This window comes from Alosa sapidissima, chromosome 10 (assembly GCF_018492685.1).
Source record: "Alosa sapidissima isolate fAloSap1 chromosome 10, fAloSap1.pri, whole genome shotgun sequence".
Taxonomy (NCBI): Eukaryota; Metazoa; Chordata; class Actinopteri; order Clupeiformes; family Clupeidae; genus Alosa; species Alosa sapidissima.
Genome location: NC_055966.1, coordinates 5,914,175 through 5,936,316, shown reverse-complemented (window position 1 = coordinate 5,936,316; position 22,142 = coordinate 5,914,175). Strand labels below are relative to the sequence as shown.

General features: G+C 44.3%; 2 protein-coding genes across 7 annotated transcripts; one reads left to right on the top strand and one right to left on the bottom strand.

Annotated features, from left to right (window-relative positions):
- The first annotated feature begins 143 nt into the window (after positions 1-143).
- Positions 144-18,361, top strand: ttyh1 (tweety family member 1). 5 transcript variants are annotated; one of them, XM_042107756.1, is made up of 16 exons: positions 145-273; positions 703-1,244; positions 3,745-3,902; positions 5,704-5,933; positions 8,049-8,160; positions 8,633-8,964; positions 9,224-9,319; positions 10,012-10,084; positions 11,766-11,841; positions 11,949-12,004; positions 13,898-13,990; positions 14,132-14,224; positions 14,354-14,493; positions 15,340-15,507; positions 16,802-16,880; positions 17,271-18,361. In XM_042107756.1, exons 3-16 carry the CDS (start codon positions 3,777-3,779, stop codon positions 17,352-17,354), a joined length of 1,758 nt encoding a protein of 585 aa, XP_041963690.1. In that variant the 5' UTR covers positions 145-273; positions 703-1,244; positions 3,745-3,776; the 3' UTR covers positions 17,355-18,361. The 5 variants fall into 5 exon arrangements, with proteins under 5 accessions (XP_041963691.1, XP_041963690.1, XP_041963689.1 ...); XM_042107757.1 differs by lacking the exon at positions 703-1,244 and having other exon boundaries at positions 144-273; XM_042107755.1 differs by lacking the exon at positions 145-273 and having other exon boundaries at positions 447-1,244.
- Positions 18,362-18,476: 115 nt separating this feature from the next.
- Positions 18,477-21,883, bottom strand: josd2 (Josephin domain containing 2). 2 transcript variants are annotated; one of them, XR_006034744.1, is made up of 5 exons: positions 21,219-21,883; positions 20,880-21,005; positions 20,329-20,523; positions 19,901-19,994; positions 18,477-19,257 (listed from the first exon to the last, which is right to left on the bottom strand). XR_006034744.1 is itself a non-coding variant. In XM_042107760.1 (4 exons), the coding sequence occupies exons 1-4, from the start codon at positions 21,338-21,340 to the stop codon at positions 19,146-19,148; spliced, it is 555 nt and encodes a 184-aa protein (XP_041963694.1). In that variant the 5' UTR covers positions 21,341-21,880; the 3' UTR covers positions 18,477-19,145. The 2 variants fall into 2 exon arrangements, 1 of the variants encoding a protein (XP_041963694.1); XM_042107760.1 differs by lacking the exon at positions 19,901-19,994 and having other exon boundaries at positions 21,219-21,880.
- Positions 21,884-22,142: the final 259 nt, after the last annotated feature.

The following is a 22,142-nucleotide window of genomic DNA, read 5'->3' as shown; positions in this document are numbered from 1 at the left end:
TCATGCCCCCCTCCCTCATCTCCCATGGCACACAAACACCCAGCTCTCACTCTCCCTCCCTTGCCTTGCTTTGTTTTTATTGTATTTTTTTAAATCCCTCTTTCTCGGCCAGACCATTCGGCCAGTGAAAGAGAAAGCATCCCTCTGTCCCCTTTTTACAAAAGGAACCACTTGCACCCAGTCAATTTGCTCCATTCATACAGTGTTTTTAAGAAGTAATATTTTTTTGCAACTGGGGACGATCCACAAAGAGGTTTTGTCTACAAAATAATTGTGAGTTGTTTCTGTTGCTGTCACCCTAATGCACTCTCTGGACTCTCGATCTCTTGCTTGTACTGAGTGATCACCAGCCTGCCTCCTTTCTACACTCTGTATCTGTGTTGCTTTCTCCCAGCCCCCTCCTCACCCCCACCCACCCATTTTCAGTCTCCATCCAAGTGTGTTCTTTTGCTCTCTGACTGTCTAAATATATGTGCATATCTACCTCCCTCCATCTCTCTGAACCACAGCCAACTCAAGTCCTGGTCAGTGGCTCAAGTCTCAGGATACCCCCATTTTGCCTTCTTTTGCGATTTGGGGGGTTGTCCAAAAGACAACATACAACATCGATTTTGTCTGATTTTTTTTTTTTTAATTTTGGTTTCTCTTTCTGCAAAAACATTACTTCGTTTGTTTTTATTGCTCTGCTTGGTATTCTTTTAGGTGGAGCAAAGCTCATTGCCAGCGGTGAGGCTGTAGTGTGTGAAGTTCTTAATTGTAAGAGGCGCGGACCAGTGGAAGACCCCTGGCTAACAACTCCTTCCTCACTGCACGAGACATGGAAGATGATACCGATGATTAAGCTCGTTAGTGGAATAATGATCTGACAGTGGAATTGTGCCGATTCTTTTGGTGAAATTGATAGATGCGCTTCGGGAATTTCAGGAGCCTGTTCTCCTTCACTTAAAGAGCCTCCTGGGATCCTCCTCCGTGTTAATCCCTCTCCATCTCTCCAAGTGCCACTCCGAACAGGAAAAATCCACAAGAGCGAGAACACTGCATTTTCTACACCAGCGCGACGTTTTGATTTTCATATTTTTGGTTCTCTCTCTTTTTTGAGTTGAACAGCCTCTGATTCATGATGATTTTTTTCAGCGGACAACCCGCCTTAATTGTCAGCACTATATTCCAGTGATTTTACAAATAAGTCGAGAGAAACTGAGAAGGGGAAATCAAATAGTGATTCTAAAAGTGCACAGTTCAAGGTTAGTCAACACTTACGTTATTTATAGTTTTGCCACATGCAGGCTATGTGATGAACGGTATGTTATCCATAATTAATTAGCCAACCTTGTATGTGAATGCCTGTGGTTGTGTTGTGCCTTTGTAGAATTTCAAAACAGTGAAGAATGCAATGCAATTTTTTGTTTGAAATGTAGTTTTGGCCATGGTGTAAGCTATGCAGACGTTTATTTTAGCCTATTCACAGATGTAGCCTACAGTGCCCTCCCTTTGCAAGTGCATGGCTATGGTATTGGTTATGGGATGTAGGCTAGCCTTTTTGATGACACTGGAATTGCTGTTTGAATGGCAAAATTATTTTGTCGGCGCGTAATGGACCATGCTTATCCAGATCTTTATAATCTTTATTAGCTGTAAAATGATCCCTCGAGTAACTCATTGCACTTTGCTCCTAAACTCACTCGGATTCAGTGAAATTTTATCCTGTCTTGGCTCGTTAAAATATTAGAAATAATGGTATTTTATCTTCTTGTCAGCATAGAAAGGAACGAACATGCATGATAATCCGGGCGTCTATATGCAAATAGCTCACGTTTCTCAGAATGCAGTCTTTGAATCATTGAGATGTCTCCTACAATGGCTGAAAGAAATGAAAGTAGAATTTGTCATGTAGTGTGAGAAAACGATGGTTAAATCTTAATGAAGATGAAATTACTGTGACAGTTGGAATTGTGTCCCATTTTTTAGGATTTTCCTCATCAATGTCCTATATTATGGTAGACATTGGCTTGTTATTGATGTTGCCTTCCCAGTGTTTTAATATTACATTAATTCATGCAGCAGGGCCACAACTGCTCAAAATTGGAAGGTATTCAAAACATTTGTAACCCTGTAAGCTATCTGTGACAAAAAATAGTTTACACATCACGTCCATCACGTGAGACCCCCCAACTCACAATTGTTTGCCTCTCATGTTATGCAATGATGGCCATCCAAATAATGAGCTGCCAGGAGACATCACATCAAGGCCAGCTTTACCATCTCCTCTGACTGCTTAACAACAGCTTTGAGGGTCCCGCCTCCACAAGGGGTTGAGTAGCCTAGGAATGAGTCACTTAGTCCCTTTAATGTTGCCTAATTGCTGTTTTAATGTTTCATTAAATGTAATTGGATGGTAGTGTGTTGGTTTTGCCTTTATGACAACGCTTGCCCTTGCCTGTACTTTACAATGTCATACAATCCAGAAGTAATAGATAATTTGAGAATTGAGCAATTATATACAGACTAGATCAATCAGTGTGTTCAGTGTGTCAATTATTGCTGAACACGTATCATTGCATCGATTGAAAGGTTGCAGGCGATTACTTTAGAGGAGCTGTTTGATTCAGAGTAGACCTTTGGGTGTGTCCAGTTTAGATTCTAACACTGTAACAGCATCCTCTGTCCTCCCTGGGCGGGTGTAGGCCCAGCTCCATACATTAGCCCATGTGGAGCTGGTAAGTCTGCTTATCTATGGAAAACTTTTTGTGTTTGGTAAAATGTTCTACATTGTCCGGTGATATCAGTGTTCAGGTCTCTGTGTGAACTCTGACCTTACCACCTTGTTGTTATTGCTTCACATGAAAGGTCTCCCATATTGACACACACACACATATTACATCACATTACATGACAACTTTCAGGCTACTAGCATGCTAGCCCAGCTCCTTAACCACAACACTACCACCGCCCCATATTGCGGTGTGCTTAACCACTACACATACCCCCCCCCCCCCCCCCCCCCCCCCCCCACACACACAGTTTTTATGGAACCATGCTTTTGTTTTCAGAGTAAACATAATTCTTTTGATTGGAAAGGCCGTATACGGCCAGTGATTTTGGGAAATGCATGCATCTTCGATTGTGTTACTGTTACACACCATGGTTGGGTGTAGCAGTTTACTGTTCAGGTCTGATAGATATACAATAGTGAAGAGGAGTCTGTTTGCAGTTCAGACCATCCATTAACAGTAAGTGGTCACCCTGGGCTATAGATCTGGACATTCCTGGTTTGATGAATGGTCTGGCCAGTTTCCGCAGTTGTCTTGAGGCCTGTGGTCTTAAACAGTCCCATCCTGATCTCTTAATCTGCACCATCACCCTCATCTCAACCAGCCTGCCTCCTCCCGTCATTGTAATGAAAATCTCAGTTTTATCAACCGACCATCCCATGTCCGTATTAACCTACTTTTCACTCTCTGTCGCTCTCTCATTCTCTCTGTCTGTCTCTCATTCTCTCTGTCTGTCTCTCATTCTCTCTGTCACTTTCTCATTCTCTCTGTCTGTCTGACTCCATGGAATCATTGTTTTCCTCGGTGAAAAGGGATTTATTTTGTTTCAATTAATGTTATTCTCTGATGTAATTCACATAATTGTCTGGATTTGTGATCATGAATCATGAACATGAATGTTGAAATATTTGGAATACCAAATCTCTCTCTTCCGTTTTGTCTCCTCTATTCAATCTCTCCACCATATGTTTAGATTTGGGGTGGTCACCAGGGATTTAAGCCATCATGGCAACCGTCCCCAGCTACACCCCATCAATATGGGTCCGGCTGTGTCATGCCCTTCCTCGTCTGGACCTCACAATGCAGATGCGGGATAATGCGTTCACACCAGACAGCTGGGAGTACCAGCAGGTAAGTGTCTCTCCCCCTCCACTTTCCTCCCTCAGCATTTCTCTATGCAGTAAGATTGAGGGAAATGCATTAAGAAAGTTCCAGCAACCGAATAGGAAGTTCACTTTGGGACTGACTGACACACACACACACACACACACACACACACACACACACACACACACACACGCACTCTCTCAGACAAAGTGCCTTATATCTTAGTCTATCAATATAGTGGCTAAATGGATATGATGGTTATGGTTTCCCCTCAATTTACAAACCTCAGCCAAAATGTAAAAGCCATTGCACTTCTCTGGTCATGCAATCATTTCTCTGTCATGATTTTGTCATTATAGATTGAGGATGGGTTATATGTAGCTTTCTTCAGTTATTGTTTCTATTCCTCATCTGTTGGACATGTGAAAATGCATGCCTCCTCTGTGCATGTTACACTAATGTTGCAAACTCTCATGAGGGATCTGTCAGCGTTACAGCCGAAGGACTGAAAACACAACAGTTTCATAGATTAATTGAATTTCACGTTTCATATCTCGCCTTGTTGGATGCGGCACGCTTTGAACTGCGGAGGCATCAAATGCACAGCCGCCACATTCGCGCTGACTTCGGGGCAGAACGCAGTCATGGCTGTAATTACCATGCAATGTCTTCGCCGCAGAAACGAGGCAGAGCATCTTTAAGACCCCCCTTCTGCAGAGCCCTGCTCGCGCTGAGCGCTCCCCTGCTGCGGAGGAGGATGAGATTCCCACAGTACATTATCTACAGAGTGCAGCTCCAGAGGAGAAAACAGAGGAGCATGTCCACTCGCCGAGGAGAGGGGAGCTTGAAAGGGAGAGAGCGAAAAGAGAGAGAGGGAGAGAGAGCGAAAGAGAGAAAGGGAGAGAGAGCGAAAGAGAGAGAGGGAGAGTGCAAGTGACTACAAGAACGGAAGAGCAGAGAAGAAGAGAGCAAAGAGGAAGCAAGAAAGAGCAGAGAGAGGGGGAGCGAGAGAGACAGAGAGAAGGAGAGAGTAAGAGAAAGAGGTAGAGAGAGAAAGAAAGAGGTAGAGAGAGAGTGGCAGTGAATGTATTTAAGTAGGTCAGAGATTATTAATAGAGATCCAGTGGCGTGGATAGAAAGAGAGAGAGAGAGAGAGAGAGAGAGAGAGAGAGAGTGGAGTGGAGCGGGAGGGAGGCTGGCAGGGCAGGGGATGACTGTGGTGAGGAGACTGCAGGCGAGAGGGAATGTTGGGAAAAGGGGATAGAGGAGGAGGAGGGGAGAAGAAAAAGGCTGCAGAGGGATAAGGTAGAGAGGAGAGTGAGTGAGCGAGAGATGGGCAGGGGTAATATGACAGATGGCAGGGATAATGTTGCAGATATGGACTGTATGGGCGCATCCTTGGTGTATAATCATTGAGCATGATTGACAGTGCAAAGTTTAAAGTGGGCATTTTAATTGTATGTCAGCCCCCACATACTGGCTGCATGGAATGTTCCAAGCCATCATCAGTTACCTGCCAACACAGAGGCAGGAAAAAATCCCTCAGTTGCATATCGGCTATACAACTGAGTGTGATGTCAGCCTCTAACTGATCCTGCTGCTTCCCCCAGTAGTGCTCCAGTCTGTGATGAAATATCGAGGATCATATCTCATTCCTCCAGATGTCCAGTGTCATTCAATATTTTACACAGTTGTCTTTGTGAAAATGATTGATTCTTTCTCTCTCACTCTCTCTCTCCTCTCTCTCTTTCTCACTCTCTCTCTCTCTCTTTCTCTCCTCTCTAATTCCCCACTCCTCCCTCCCTGCCCTCGCTTTGTCTTGTAGACGCTGCTTGTCCTCTCCAGCTTCTCTGCCATCGCGCTCATACTCTCGCTCCTCGTCGTCCTCTCCTTCCTCATTCACTACTGTTGCTGTCACCGTGGTGACTCGGGCAATGCCTCCGATGAAGAGGAGGAAGATGATGATGCTAGTGGTGGTCACGGATACAGTGGGAGAAAGGGAAGGGGCATCTGTTGTGTCACATGGGTTTCTGTGGCAGCGGTCACCCTTTGCTGGTAATAATGACCAATATTACATCACACACCATTAAGACGTTGCATTAGACCAATAATGTGTCATCCCTTGATGGATTTCAAATCTCTAGAAAGCTGGACCTCTCTTATCTAGTGTAGATATGCTTTACAATAGAAAGAGATACTTACATTTACATTACATTTATTCATTTAGCTTTTATCCAAAGTGACTTGCACATGTCAATAATATTACAAGGCCTTTTGGGGTTTGGAGCTCTTGGGGTTAAGTGCCTCGCTCAAGGGCACAATGGTGGAAGCTGAGTATTGAACTCACAACTTTACAGACTACTGCATGCTAGCCCAGCTACTTAGCGGCTACGCTACCACCGCCCGATTATTATAGACATTGCTCTTTAAATGGGCAATGCTCTGCAGTTTGTATCAGCAGTGTAGGCTTGGTCAACTTGTAACAGAAGCAAAGTTGTTTGCATGTTACCCATTGGGCCGTTAAGAAATCTGCTGAATCAACCATGGTATAAATGCAAGTGTGACCTGATTACTTCTTCTGAAAGCAATGGAGTGGGACGTTGGTAAGCACCTCTGACACTACGATGCTGTGCATTGTTATGGGCCCTGGCAGGCAGTTGAAGTGTACAGCTATGAACCTTATTCACCCGCAGCCGCCATCTTTCCCTTAGGTAATAGGAGACCTTTGTTCAACAGCTGTTTGGCGTAACGTTTCACACCATGTCTTCATTCATTGTCTGACCTAATCTGTCATTTTTATGATGAGTAATGATGTGAGGCTTTTGTGGTGAATGCTCAGACATGTCACTATTACTTCCTTTTCCACAAAATGGAGTCAGCTCCCCAGAGTCACGGGACTAGCCCGCTGTGGGAAGCCCACTCTTCTCTCATCCTTTTGTTTTGCCTTGAATTCTGCAGTGTCTCCTGCCTCTCACACGCATGACTTACATAATGGCTTTAGTGGTGAACTTCATCAAAGACTTAATTGTGCCCCCAAAAGAGCAATGCAGATTCTCACATGACGGTCTCTGCTGTAGTAAGATGCATTATTCATCATCTCCTGCGAAATGAATTATTGAGCGAAACAATTAAGCACATTCAACAAAAGACTTCAGCGCAGCCACGTAGAGACAACTCTTGTCACACGGCAGCAACGGGCGACATGTAAACAGCGCTCCACGTCCAGAAACCAGAAGGTTTTGTCATGGCCCTTAAGTCGCCTAATCCACGGCTGGCGCAGACCAGGGCCGGGTCGCCAGGATGCCATTTATTTGTGTCAGCGCCGTAGAGCTGTGGCAGAGTATGGGAGGGGCTGGGGGATTTGATTTCTGCTTCCATGATGTCATCATATGCCACCTTTCTGATGGCTGTGTGCTTACATTGCCCTGAAGGCCCCAGCAATGTCACGCCTGTGACATCTCCTCTGATTCACACACTCACACACACTCTCTCTCTCTCTCACACACACACACACACACACACACACACACACACACACACACACACACACACACAGACACACACACACTGATTTTTTTTACATGTGATGGCCTCTGAAAAGGGGAAAGCAGTGACTTATGTCTTATATGAGCAAAAAAGACATGAAGACATGGTGATGCACATGGTGGCTGTGTGCAATACAATGGAATAACCATGGCAAACAAACACACCCCTCCTTTCCTCTCTCTGCTCTTTAATCTGGGTCACATACTTTGTGAGAGATTGGGCCGTACCATTCCCTACCAGGGGCGAGGGGATTTGGCTAACATCTGGCTCAAACTCTAATCTGAATATTTGAATATGAGAGATATGTGTAAATAAGGTTCTGCTTCCTTTTGAATTTTCACAATACTCAAAAGACAAAAAGTAGAATAGTTCTGTTACAGTTGATGTCATCTTCAAAATGTTGTTATATTCCTGCTGCATCCTATCACTTGCTGCTTTGAAATATATTTTAATATGTGCATAGAAACTGAATTAAACATTACCACCCCCTTGTCCTTTTCATTTATTCTCTTCTCTGTGTTCTCTCTCTCTTCTCACTCTCTCTCACTTTCTCACTCCCCTCCTCTCTCTATCTCTCCCTTTCCCTCTTTCTCATTCTCTCCTCGTGCTTCTCCCCTTTTACAGTGTTGCCATAGGCGTTGGTTTCTATGGCAACAGCGAGGCCAACGATGGGATGTATCAGTTGACCTCGTCTCTGCTCACAGCCAATTACACGCTGGCTTCCATCGATCTGCTGGTGAGGGTCTACTGCAAGAGCACTGCTTCAAAGAGATGCTGAATGTTAACACCCAGCAGCTGCCTCTATGTGTGTGTGTGTGTGTGAGAGAGAGAGAGAAAGTGTATGCACATGTACTTGTGCCACAGAGTGTAATATTCTCATATCGATCAGGCTGTTCAGTCATGCATCAGTGAATCCCTGATGGCCCACTCTGATATGTGACCTTCCCCTCTCGCTCTGTTTCTGTTATTCTATCCCTCTCTTTTCACTCCTCTTGTATGATTTCTGTCCCTTTTTTACTTCAATGTATGCTGCTTGATGACCTCCTTCATTTTTGGAACTTTTACGTTGTTTTTTCAACGTCCATGAAATTCTCTTTTTTTACACATCCTTTTTTAATATTAAATGCATTCTCTCTCTCTCTCTCTCTCTCTCTCTCTCTCTTGCTCTCTCTTTCTTCCTCCTCCACTATTCCCACTACTCTCTCCAGGTGTCTGACACCGTCTCCGGGCTGCAACAGTCCATCTCCGGGCCCCTGACCTCCATGGAGGACCTTTTCACAGGCAACAAGCCGGCGCTAGTGTCCACGCGCTCCTGCCGCCGCCTCTCCGAGCGGGTGGTGTCCCTCCTGTCCTCCCTGACCCTGGGCCGTGGGCTCGTGCTCACAGACGGGGCCACGGGGAACGGCAGTGACGCCATCATCGGGATGCTGACCCCAGCGCCCCCCTCCATCGCCCCCACCCTCACGCCTGCCTCCGCCCCCCCCGGGCCATTCTCACCTGGCTGGGCTGCCAACACCCTCATGGTGAATGAAGACTACAGGTGAGACCTGTCCAGACCTGTGCACACTAACAATTACGCCCAAGACACTGATAAGAACAAGCAGAGAACATCTAGTTTCAATGGCTCTAGCAATAAATCTTCAAGCTATGGCACCCACAGTATTTTACAGTTTGGTGTAAACAGCTGATTTCATGTGTCTGTAATGTATTAAACAGACACATTTAAGTGATTTATTGTCATATTAGTGAATTACTGGGTATGCAGTCTGTGACTGACTTGCACTGCTCTCTTTTTTCAGGTGGCTCTCGTATGTCTTACTCCTCCTGCTGGATTTGGTTGTGTGTCTTTTCATCCTGCTGGGTTTGGCTAAACAGGCCCGGTGGCTCCTTATATTGTAAGTAAACACTCGGTGATGACACAGACTCAGTCATTCACACAGAAGAGAGTATACCAAAAGGATAGTGTATGAGTGTAATAGTGTAATAGGCTTTATAATAAACAGAGTGACATTGCTTTCAGAATGTATATGAATATGAAGTATATGAAGAGGTATGCTTATGAGATATGCTATGTAATTAGGAGAATGATATAGCTTTCAGAATAAGTGTTTATATATAGAGGTTTATGCTCTGTAGTAAACAGAATGTTGCTTTCAGAATAACAGTGGATCTGTAGAGGTTTATGCTATGTAATAAATAGAATAATGTTGCTTTCAGAATATGTATAGAAGCACTCAGCTGAAGGCAAATGCATCTCCTCTCGCTTCATATCAGAAGAATGGAAAATGAAAGCTTTTGTCAGCCGAGCTGTTTACTGCTGGCTGCCTAGAGAGCTCCCGCAGAGATAAAGAGTTGGGATGTTTATGTTGGCTATGCATCTGTGCAGTCATGTGTCTGTGGTAATCTGTAAATTTGTAACTGAAGTTTGTGTGACACACACACACACACACACACACACACACACACACACACACACAATCACACACACACACACACACACACACACACACAAACACACACACACACACAGATATGCACGCATGCGCACACAGACGGTAATGGATGCCCCTGCGTGCTGTGCTTGCAGGATGACGGTCTTGGCCTGGTTGGCTCTCTTCCTGAGCTGGGGTTCGCTCGGTCTGGAGACGGCCACCGTAGTGGTGAGTGGCCAGGGCCTCTCAGTGGCTGCCCACAGAGAATGGCCCAACAGAAATCAGAGCAGTGGGGTGCATGGGGAGAGGCTGCACACAGCCGAATAGCCACTTTGTGTTGTCTGTGGTCTGTGTGTGTTAGTGTGGAGATGGCTGTGCCGATTTTGGCCATATAAAAAAACCTGCTCACACTGCAGCCAGAATATGTGTGTATGTATGTGTGTGACTGTGTGTGTGTGTGTGTGTGTGTGTGTCTGTCTGTCTGTCTGTCTTTTTTATGTAGCTGTGAAAGGCCTGTTCTTGCTGCAGAAATGCTCAAGGCATAAATGTGTGTGTGTGTCTGTGTCTGTGTGTGTGTATGTGTGTGCATTCCTCTCTCTCTCTCTCTTTTTCTTGCTCTCATCTCTTTGTCCCTCTCTCTATTTTCTCACCCGCTTTCTTTGTTCTTCTTTCCCTCCACCTTCTTCATTCTTTCTTTCTTTCATGCTCTCTTTCTCTCACTCTCTGTGTGAGTGTGTGTATGTGTGAGTTTGTGTTACTGGCTTTGTGTTAAACTGTGAAAGACTTGTCCTCCCAGTGAACACTGCAGTCATGGCAGAGTCCCAAAAAGGAAGGAAAATGGGGCAGAGATTAAAGATTGAATGAGAGTGTCACACTGCCTCTGTGTGTATGTTTCTGGAGTGTGTGTGTGTGTGTCTGTGTGTGTCTGTGTGTGTGTGTATTGAAAGTGAGAGAAGGATTGAGAGAAGATGAATGTTTTGAAAGAGGTTTTGAAAGGAAGGAGAGAGACAGAGAAGAGAGAGAGAGAGAGAGAGACAGAGGAAACAGGGAGAGAAGAGAGAGAGAGAGGGAGACGAAGACAGAATCTTGAGAACATTTGTATCAGACTGAAAATGTGGACGTGGAGGAGGAGGAGGAGGAGGAGGTGACCATACATCACTCAGTGTGGAGCTGAGAGGCTGGGAAGTGCCACCGCTCCCCAGAGCAAGTGCTCCCAACAGGGGGAGAGGGAGAGGGAGAGGGAGGAAGAGGCCAGGCTGGTGTCAGAGGGAACCAGGGGGAGAAAGCATGGGGTGGCCAACAACACAGAGCCCCTCTGTTTTCAGCTAGTCAACAAGAACATTCACCCCGCAATCAGAGGGCCTCTTATGTGCTTGCCTCCTTTCTTCAGCTTCCTCTTTCCTCTTTCACTTTCATCCCCCCATTCCCTCTTGTTGCATTATCTAGGAGCTCTCCAGAGCCGACGTACTCCCTTTATAAGACTTATTAAGACTGATTAATTACATTTACCCAGATACCTCAGGGAGCTAGTCAGTCAGAGCTAGAGGGAGAGAGACAGACAGGCAGAGATCAGAATAGACGCATGAAGAAAACACAAGTGCGAGAGGGAGGGTGGGGTGGAAAGTGAGAGAGATGGAATGAGAAAGAAAGTGGAAAATCAATAGAAAAGAGGGGAAAAGAGAGGGGGGGGAGAAAGAAAGAGAGATCGAGAGCTATGTGACACTCAGTAAATCGATAGCAGACTGTGATCAGGGGAGGCAGGGGAATGTGGGGAGGTACTGTAAGTGTGTCACTTGGTCAGTGTGGCACTGCCGTGTGTCTCTCTCCCTCCCCTCCTCTCTCTCTCCACTCATCTCACCTCTCCCTCTCTCTATTTCTGTATCAATCTTTTTCTCTCTATCTCTCCCAGGCTCTGAGTGATTTCTGCACGGACCCAAACACTTTTGTCCTGAACTCCACTAACTTCAACACGGGAACAAGCACAGGTTGTGAATTCACTTTTGCGTATGTGTATGTGCACTGTTGCAAACTATACATGTAATGTACGGAACACAGATGTTATTTCTGATGACTGGTCCCTACCTGTTTTTAGATATATTGGATTATTACCTCACATGCAGTAGGAGGATGAACAGCCCTTTCCAGCAGGTAGTATAGCAGCTCAACAGACACACTCTAATGTCTCACTGGCAGATTATGGAGGTGGTGGTGGTGACCTTTATGGTGCAGTAAAACAATAATATTTACTTCTACAATTAATGATCAGGGGCCTGTACTACGAAGCGGGGTTTCTGGCTTATCTGGGTAACTTCGAGAGTAACTTGATCACGTGTGGCGTAACTTCCCGATTAACCCGTACTACGGAAGGTGGATAGGTTTTAACCGAGGTATGCTGCCATGGCAATTTACGCTGCATCTCAAACCTGCTCCGACCAGGTTATGTTCTTGGTTAACCGGAGGTTTCCGTTAACCACACCCTTTATAAGTACCACCCCTCCACTAACAATTTCTCCCGAGACATGTCGGCGTACCTGGATGATCCATACGACATTGGAGCGCAAATCGTGAGGGACTCTCTTCGCAGGGCGAGGGGTTTTAGAGACCGCCAGAAAATATATATTGCCTACCCGGACGATATTCTCTATGAAGATATAGATTGTCAGCCGAGGGAATTCGTTATCTTTGTCAGATGATCTAGGAAGACGTCTCATAGCAATGCCCGTATGTGGACATTCATGTATTCCATCGGTGATGCAAGAATACTGTATGTCCGAAAATAAATCGGACATAGGCCTACAGTATGCTGAACATCTGAGCAAGAATAGCCTAAAATAAATCGGACATAGCCAGTAGGCCTAATAAATAAAAATCACCATTTTAACAAACTTGTTGAATTGAATGTCATATTACTTTACCCTGCACATAAAGGCTACACATTTCCACAGCACCAGAATCCGACCGAATGCCTCCCTCAACCCCCTCCATAATCGGCCTTCCACTATTATTTGCGATGGCCAACTCCTCTGCTACTGTAAAACACGCCTTTCCTCTTATAGTAGTGTTCAAAGACACCTTTTTCTTGTTAGCTGTAAAACAGAGGCCAAGTGAAGGCTATAAACTAGGCCTACATGTTTTCATAATTAAGAAATATGAATGCAAGTTACTATATAAACCTACTATTCTGAATAATGTTTTTGTGTTTCATTTTCACCTGCTGCCATGTGGGTTTGGCAATGGTGTTGCATCTGAAATGTTCACAGAAATAGACATACACTAAATCAGTCAATGGGGGCTACTTAAACATTCAATTATCCTTATTACTGTAATCTATATGCCCACTTCTGAATTGGGTTGCATCTGTAGGCCTTTCTATGAACTCAAAATATTTAATTATTTCAACTCATTTCAGACATTCTGCAAGCTACTAATCCTCCGTAACACATATTTGAAGAACATGTAGGAATAAAACTTTACTTTTAGGCATTTAGGCTACCCGATCTGCAATATGTTGCCAACAGCCTTGCTTTGTTCACTGCCGAAGTATTTGATTTTTGTCGTAGAGTGGGTTTTAATTCCTCATAACTTATCATAATAATTGTACATTCCTCATCCGTAAAATAAGGTGATTGCGTCATCATTTAAAGTGGTGACTTGCGCTGCAACCCGCCCCTTTTATGTGAACGCGCACAAACTCCAATTAGGTTAACAAATCAAGTTCATAATCAGCATCGTAGTACCGATTAACACCAAATAAGATAACCAGGTTTTGTCAACCCTGGGTTGGTCAAAGTAACCCTGGGTTACATCTGGGTAGGTTAAGCTCCCTTCGTAGTACAGGCCCCAGTAGTAAGGACTGATAACTGTAGCAGTAAAATACTAGAGACTTCCTTTAAGATAAGTTTCAGTGAGTACAAGTAATGCGTTATGAAGTTTTTTGTTCCCGTTTATGTCACGCAAAGACACCATTTTGTATGTGGGATGTGTGTTCTGTATTGTGATTGTCTGTGGGACATGATGCTGTTTGTGTTGAATTGGATTCAGCTGCTGACTCAGTCACAGAGGGCGCTGTCCAGTATCCACTCCCATCTCTCCAATCTGGAGAGAGACGCCCTCCCCCGGTTTCCAAAAGCAGAGGTACGTGACTGTAGAACTGGGGCAATCTGCAGTGCTCTGACACAAAGTGGCCACCAGCAAAACAAATAGTCACGAGACTATATGAGTCTGTGGCCGCTCAGGCCAAAATGTCTGCTGAATGTGGATCTCCTGTCTTTGTAGAGATCACTCAGGGATGTACAGCAGATCCTGAACTCAACGGAGGGGAACTTCCATCAGCTCGTGGCATTACTCAATTGTCGGGGGCTCAACAAGGTACATGACACACAGCTTTTATATCCCCTAATAATACCAGAATATTAATAAAAACAACAATCTTGCTCACACTACCTTTGGCTATTCATTCATTCCAGTCATTGCTCTCTGCTGTCTCCCCTCTCCCAGGACTACATTGATTCTTTGAAGGGTCTGTGCTATGATGGGATGGAGGGCCTGCTCTATCTGTCCCTCTACTCCTTCCTCTCCGCCCTGGCCTTCACTGCCATCCTGTGTTCACTCCCGGGGGCCTGGAGAAGCTTCGCCAGGTGAGGCTTTCACAGTGACTGAGCTTGTTGTTGTTGTTGATGATGATGTTGTTGTTGTTGTTTGTGTTTATGATCCTTCCTCATGGCATCAAAATTGTTTAGGGACGGTAGCCCCAGTCTAATTATGACTGGCAAGTTGTGTTTGTTCATCTGCCTGTCAAAGCAGGTTAGAGAGGGAATTGTGTCTTGAGTGGCACTCTAGCGGGACGAGCCTGCTTGGCAGCCTGTAAACAAAAGTGCATCTGATGGAACAACTATGGACAACTGTAGAAAGACATGGCAGGACAACTACGGAAACACACTGCAGCTGACTTATTATTTAATTGTTTAATTGTTTAACATATAAAATATGCATAGTTCCCTTTCATTTATGCAATGTCAATGTAAATGATAAAATAGGCATTGCTCACTGGTACAAATCATTGTGGCCTCCAAAAATGTGTGTATTTCTTTTAATCTTTTCTTGGTTGTGACTATATGAGAAAAGAGCAAAGGGCTAAAACTCACTGGCATTGCTCTTCATGGAGCTTTCCAGCCTGTTTCAGCTGCCATCAGACACATGCACATCTCAAATGCGTAGATTACAAATGTACTTCAGAGAATCATTTGAAAGAGGAGGAAAGATTAAAGGGATTAAAGAGCGGATTATTTAATCTGACAATATCAGATCATTTCATTAACAGGGCAAAGCAGTGTCTCCTATCTACATTCACGCTTAAAGCTATTTCTGGATAAAAATGACATTTCACAGCTCGGCCTCCTGGCTTGTTGCATATCTGCCTGTTTGTTTTCTTGATTGCCTTTTTCATTTTCAATTCTAAATTGATCTTTCCTTCAACGATGCAGTGACTCAGAAGACTACGAAGATTCTGACAGTGAGAGCGAGGACCCCTTCACTTCTCATCAGGCACGTAGACAGACGGCCATGGGCTCCCAGCGAGGGGCCTTGCCCCCCTTCTATAGTTACCAGGGGGCCGGCTGGACACCCCCCTTTTCTAGCGCGCCACCCCTCCCGTGAGTAACACACACACAGACACACAGACAGACAGACAGAGTGACCCCACCCAAAACTGAGCCTGGACGCTGTGCTTGACAGCCACGTACACTGACAGCCTGACTGTGGTCTCTGTGGCCCAGTTCAGCCACCTCTAAATAAACCTCACTAATGCAGTGTGCTGACAATCATTTGACACCACAGAGATGCAATCAAAGAACTGACAAGTAAATTACCCACACATACACAGCGCCACCAACTGGCTCATATTTGTCAACCCCTGTAGTGCTACTTGCATGAATGCACAAGCATTTACACATACTGTAGGTAGGTGCAGTAAGCCCCACAATAGCATTCATCTAGGTCTTACCCTCCCCACACACCCACCCAAGCATGGGAAGATAATTTATAGTGAGACACAACATGTAGTTAGCCTAATGTAAACACACAGATTAATCCATGTGTAACACACACACAGACAGACAAACAGACAGGTCTATGGCGACTGCACTTTAGGAAGAATATAACAGACACAACCCGAGAAGTCTGTCTGTCTGTGTGTCTGTCTATCAGTCTGTCCTTCATTCCAAGACAGACGTAGATCGCTCACTCAGAAAGAATATGAGAAGAGACGAAGCAAAATGTCACAGTATGTAGGTAAACGCCCTCTGCTCTGTCATCCCCTCATCCACCATTCAAGCCATGGTGTCCAACTTTCATTTGATCAGCTATCAGCACTCTCTCCTTTTTCTCCTTTTTTGTTCCTTTGTTCTTTCTTGCTCTTTCTTTTTGCTCTATTTCTTTCACTTTGATGTGTGTGCGCTGAAGACCTTATCAGTCCGTAGCAGATTGCTCTTTGGACGTTTAAGTGCAGGTTTCTTAGCGAGTCCCATCTGTGTTGCTGTGCACTGCTCCCTCCTGCTTTTTTCACGGCACAGTCCACCCTTAGTGACGCGGGGAGAGCTTGGGGATATAGGAACCACCACACACAAAACAGACCAGTCCACCCCCATTTCCCTAAACACGAGAACCACCCCACCTCCCATTCCCTCTGCAGTCACCTTTCCTTTGCAGTAATTCCAACAGCTCATGGTACTGCTATGGAGATGAATGAGTACCTCTCTAACTATCTTCCTCTCCTTCTCTCTCTGCCCATCCTTGGCCCTACCTCTGGTCCTGTCTTCTCTGCGTCCCTGGATGCGGTTGTCGCACGTTTTTTTTTTTTCTTGTCCGTCCTCTTCCTGTCCTGCTCTGGCTCCTCCTCTCCTCTCCTCCCTCTGTCCTCTCTGTCCCTTTCTCTCTGTCTCTACACAGGACTCCAAACGCTTCCTCCAATGGCAACCCTGGCTATGAGAGCCTGCCCTTGATTGACAGGCAGTCCCCACCCCCCTCTGTGAGTTCCTCTGTCTTTGTGATCTCATCTGTGATCTGTGACATTCTCATGTGTTTGCACTTTAACTGTCGTTTTTGGTGTTGTTTGGCGTGAATCACTCAACATGACTATCTCTGGCTTGCATGTAAGCATTAGTGGGGGTTAATTTATCTTCAATTTGACTCTAGACTTTTGTTTTACCTCATCACATCTATGAATTGAGCCCAGAAAGTAGTGCACACGTTACTGGAGGGTTTCCTACTTTTTAGGTGGCTGATAATTGATATATTGACATCTTTTCTTTTTCTTTCTTTGTCTTTTCTCATTATGCACTCATTCTCTGATGGATCTATCTTTCACCTATTTGACGCCTCCTCTGTCCAATCACACCACGGCTTTGTGAAAGTACAGTACTCTCCCAGCATGCTGACCGGCTATGGGGGTAGTCAATCAAACCCCAACCCCGCCCATTCAAGGAATCTGTATTCACGCTAATTATTTTTTATGTATAGAATTTTTAAAAAATCTATATATATAGCAAATGTTTAGTTTTCATATGGATGGACACTTTACTGAGATGAAAGACTAATTAAAAAAAGAAATGTGAATGCAACTCGTGGAGTCAAAGGTGTAACGTCAGTACCATTGAGTATAAGAAGCACTTAAATGCAACAGATTGAATGGTCGATTTACAGATAAAAGCCATCCAGTATGCTCGAGAGGTTAATCCTCACTCAAAGTAACCCCTTTGCAAAACCCCTCCGGTCTGTCTAGTGTCATTGTGAATGGTTGCGCTGAAAGCCCAAATGGTATTGACGTTACTGTAGTTCTCTATTTTTTACATGTATCACCATTATTTTGGAGCTTTTTATATTGTTGTAATGTAGAGTCACAGACACATAGCAACGATGGCACAATTTCAGTGTATGATTATGCAGTGTTCCTCACTTGTTATTGAGACTTTTTTTTATTGTTTACTGTACTTTTTTTATAGGTGGCAACTCTATATGACCTTGTATACCTTTCTGATACTCTATAACATATATTCACTGTAAATGATGTTTGGTTATTGATGCACTTTTCCTCCTTATGATACATTCGTGTGAGGGCTATGGTGAGCATCTTCTCTGATAGCTGAGTAGAAGACTACATTACCCAACTGGCACTGAGCAATACAGCCTCTCCCACTGACAATGACGCAGTGGTTACAAAGTAAGCAGCAATAATAATATGGACATTTAACTGAATAGTGTTGTCTGCGTGTGTCAGGGGTCTGTGGGATGTTCTGTGAGTGTATATATCTATACATATGCATATAAATATATATATATATATAGTATGGTGGACATTGCATTGATCCCCCACCCCTTTCCAACTAGCCCCATGTTTCTCCATGTTATTCCTCAACATTGACTTTCTATGGTATTAATGCTCCTTTTGAATGGCATCCTTTTTCACTACAGAGTCTAATACAAGTTAAAAATAAAACCTACTATAACATGGCTCGCCGTTGTGATTCAAATGACTTATGCCATGCACACTTCACTACTACTACTGTCCCTTCACATCCACATGCAAACTCCATAAATAAATAAATAAATAATAGATACTCATATGTTAGGTTCTTATAAATAACATCAGTTCACTTTATTAGTTGTTTTCATTTCCTCTGAGCTTCACTGACAAGAGACCAAAAGGTGAAATCCTGAAAGACATCTCTCGAGAAGTCTTGGGTCACTATAGAATGCATAGTTCAACAGACAGACACCACAAAAGACAGACGTAGAACAATATACAGACAGCTGGCCAGTCAGCTGTTGTGAAACACTTCTGTGCATAGATGGAGAAAGACAAGCCAATTCCATCGTGTCTACTGAAGCAGTGCAGTGCATAGATGCATTAAAAGAGAAGAACATTGGAGAACTATTGATTCTCACACCTTCGAATCAAGTACTTATCAACCTGAGAAAAAGACATTTGAGACTGTAGTGAGAGAGAGTGAAAGAGAAAGAGAGAAAGAGAGAGAGAGAGAGAGAGAGAGAGAGAGAGTTAGAGAGAGTAGGTAATGCTACTCTTGAAGTGATATTCACTCAGCTTGTAATCATTCAAATAAATCAGTCCTTCATGGTAACAGTCCTCCTTGAGGACATTGTTATGAGTATGTGTCCGTGATCCATCAAATCTCCAAACACCTGCGGTGCTTATGTGGAGGGGGGCATCCCGTACAGTCAGCTTTCTTCGAATCTGGGTTGGTCGTCTAGTGCAAGAGCATTCCATCTGGAGATATCACTTTCTCGAGTCATCTGCGTTCAGCCATGACCCATCGTCCTCCACCTCCCTCTGGACCACCAGAAGCATCTCCGTGACGTCCTGAGAGAGCTGCTCACCGAGAAACGTGCTGTGGGGAGGATGAAATGAGACAGCAATAATAAGGAGAGGAAATGCCACAACAAACTCCAATAAACCAACAAAATGTCAACAAACTCCAGCACCAAGCGTTGGGTCTGTGTGTGCACCGTCAGTCTGTGTGTTGGATGTTGTTGAGTTGTTTGAGTTTGACATGTACAAAAGTCACTCTTTTCAATTACTGGCTAGGCAGTGTGGAACTGGCAGTTGGTTTTCTGAACACTTTAATGACTGCAACCATTAACTGACCACTTTAGGTTTGTTGGTCATCACCTTTAGACAGAGGAATGGATGGGCATGACGGAGAACAGTGAGAGTGGCCAGAGCGGAGGAGTGCGAGTGTTAGGGCCAGTAATAGATTGGCAATAGAAAGTGAGGAGGACCTGACAAACAGCCATTGTCCTCTGACACCATGTGACAAACTCAAACATAATGACCCGCACAATGACTGCCAAAGCTTAGATAAACAATAGATGCAATCATCAATCATCACCAGGATCAGCGTGCCACAACACAGAAACCACCAGTAAATATTTCACCAATCAGAATATGCTGTGTGAGGCGCCTCCAGCCACTTCCACTCTAACTATTTATAATAGTACTGAGCATGCCAAGAGGAGTGAATGAAATCAAACCTTTGATGATTGGTGGGTACTGAGCCTGTTGTTCTTTATACGTAACATAGGGAGAGGGGCCATATTGATGCCCCCATGTCTTTATGTGGTGGTGCTGAATTTTTGATGAAAAAAATGAATGAAAAGGAGTATGCTCATTGGACATTTCTCCTTCCTGTGTCCTTACTCTTCAATACATTTTTGACCATGACTACAGACATGTGCAACAGGAGGAAGATGTCCACTTCTATCTGATGAATTGATGGTAATGTCAACCTCATTCATATAATGCAAATATGGGTGAGATTATATCTATAACTTCAACTCCAATGCTTATTTCAAGGCATTAGTGGCACACAGCACTGGAGGTATGTGAGACTCCTGAAGAATCAAACAGTTCAACTTAATGCACTGCCCAAATCTGTTCATCGTGCTTTTTAGTTACTCACCGAAGTTCTGCTTCCCCTCCAATACATGTGGGACCCTTTAACTTGGAGTCCAAGTTGTAGTAGTTCCCCCCAACCTGTCGTACAGCAAGCCAGTGTCTCCGCCTGAGAGGAAGGGACACAATTCCCAGTGACACTCGTGAGGGAACGTTGAGAATGAAGCCCTGAACTTTGTCCAAACGCAGGCTCTGCACAGTCCTGAGGAAAGATGAGAGAAATGACAGCATTAGCAGTGGAGATTATGAAAAAGCTATGGTGCTGAAAGAAGCAGCCGGCTGTGTGATGATCGCAGAATAGAATTAGGCTATTGTTCTATGTGTGATTCTGGAGGCAAGTGTCAAGTGTGGAGGTGTCCGTGTGTGTAACCTGCGTTGTGTTGAACCTGCATCTGTTACATGTGCAGGACTGCAAGTGCAGTTCTGTCAGTGTCCATGTGTGCAGGACTGTCAATGCAGTTCAGTGTTTAGAAAAACAAAAACCCCATCAAATTCTGTTTTTTCTCATTGGTGTTTTTTTATGGTGTTTGTCAGTGTTTGTAATTTCAGAGCTTTTACCTTCGTTTGTCCCACCATACTGCTGCCAGGCCACGACTCTGCAGAGCTGCCATGATGACATTAACATCATAGTTCCCTGTGCCCAGCATGGAGCGGTGCGGATTTACAACGCATTGGGGGGCTAGGCTGAATGAAAACACATTTGGAATATTGAGCACAAGCTTGGAATATTGTTACAACTTATTAGACCCCATTTCTTACATGTGCACTGGTGTACAGTGATTGTTGCAAGAAGATATAAGATTAGACAGTTTCTGAAAAAGACAACCAACACAGCTGGTAGCAGAAACCATTCTGGACAGCATCTAATTACATAAATCATCTGTCAAGTGACCTCACCGCTTGCAGATGTCGTCTGCCGTCTCCTTGGTGAATACTCTCTCTTGAAGCACGTTGTTCAGAGCGTGGATGGCACACAACTCCAGTCTCTGCTTCTCATGGAAAACTTCTCCTTCGCTCATACTCTCTCTAAATTATGACGGTCTACACGTGAACTCTGTAAAAATATCTGCATTTGATACCCTACTGAATTGAGTGACCTACCTCGCTAGCATACACATTTGAAATAATTGATGTCAAATCCAGCCAAATAGTGTTACACTGCGAACTCTCCAAGAAAAAAAAACGTTGTTTTGGCGTTATCGCTAGTTTTTGACTTGTACTACTTTTATAAGTATGGGAAATTAGGATAAATTGACCGGTAACGTTAGGCTTCAGAAGACAGTGTTGCTAGCTAGCTTGCTGCATCTCGGAACTGACTATAATCGACTACAACCTTACAGACAGCCCGCAGTGCAACCTCTTCTCTTGAGGCGGTAAATTCAAATATGCTGATTTGACAGTTTGATCAACCACTTAAAAAACGTCACCATTCTTTAAAACGAATCTTTACCAAACGCTAATCTAATGTACGCGAACTTGTTATGCGTGATGCTCAGAGTACATCTCGTGAAAACGAACAACCGGAAGTCGCCTTGTTGTTGCACGTCGGTGACGCCCCGAAAAAAGCTACATGGTTGCACATTATCTTCGTTGTCATTTACAGCCAGTCAAAAAAGAATGTCCATAACCTACGCCAATCACAAAGCAGTGCGATGAACTACGATGTAGGCTACGCGTTTAATACATAGACATAATATACTATTGTCTATGGTTTATGTTTCTCCCCCCCCCCCCCCCGATAAATAATGGTGCACACATAGTCGGACATCGTTTTTGAGTAAAGAATGTGGAAGTATGATGGATGCCCCCCCCCCTTGGGTC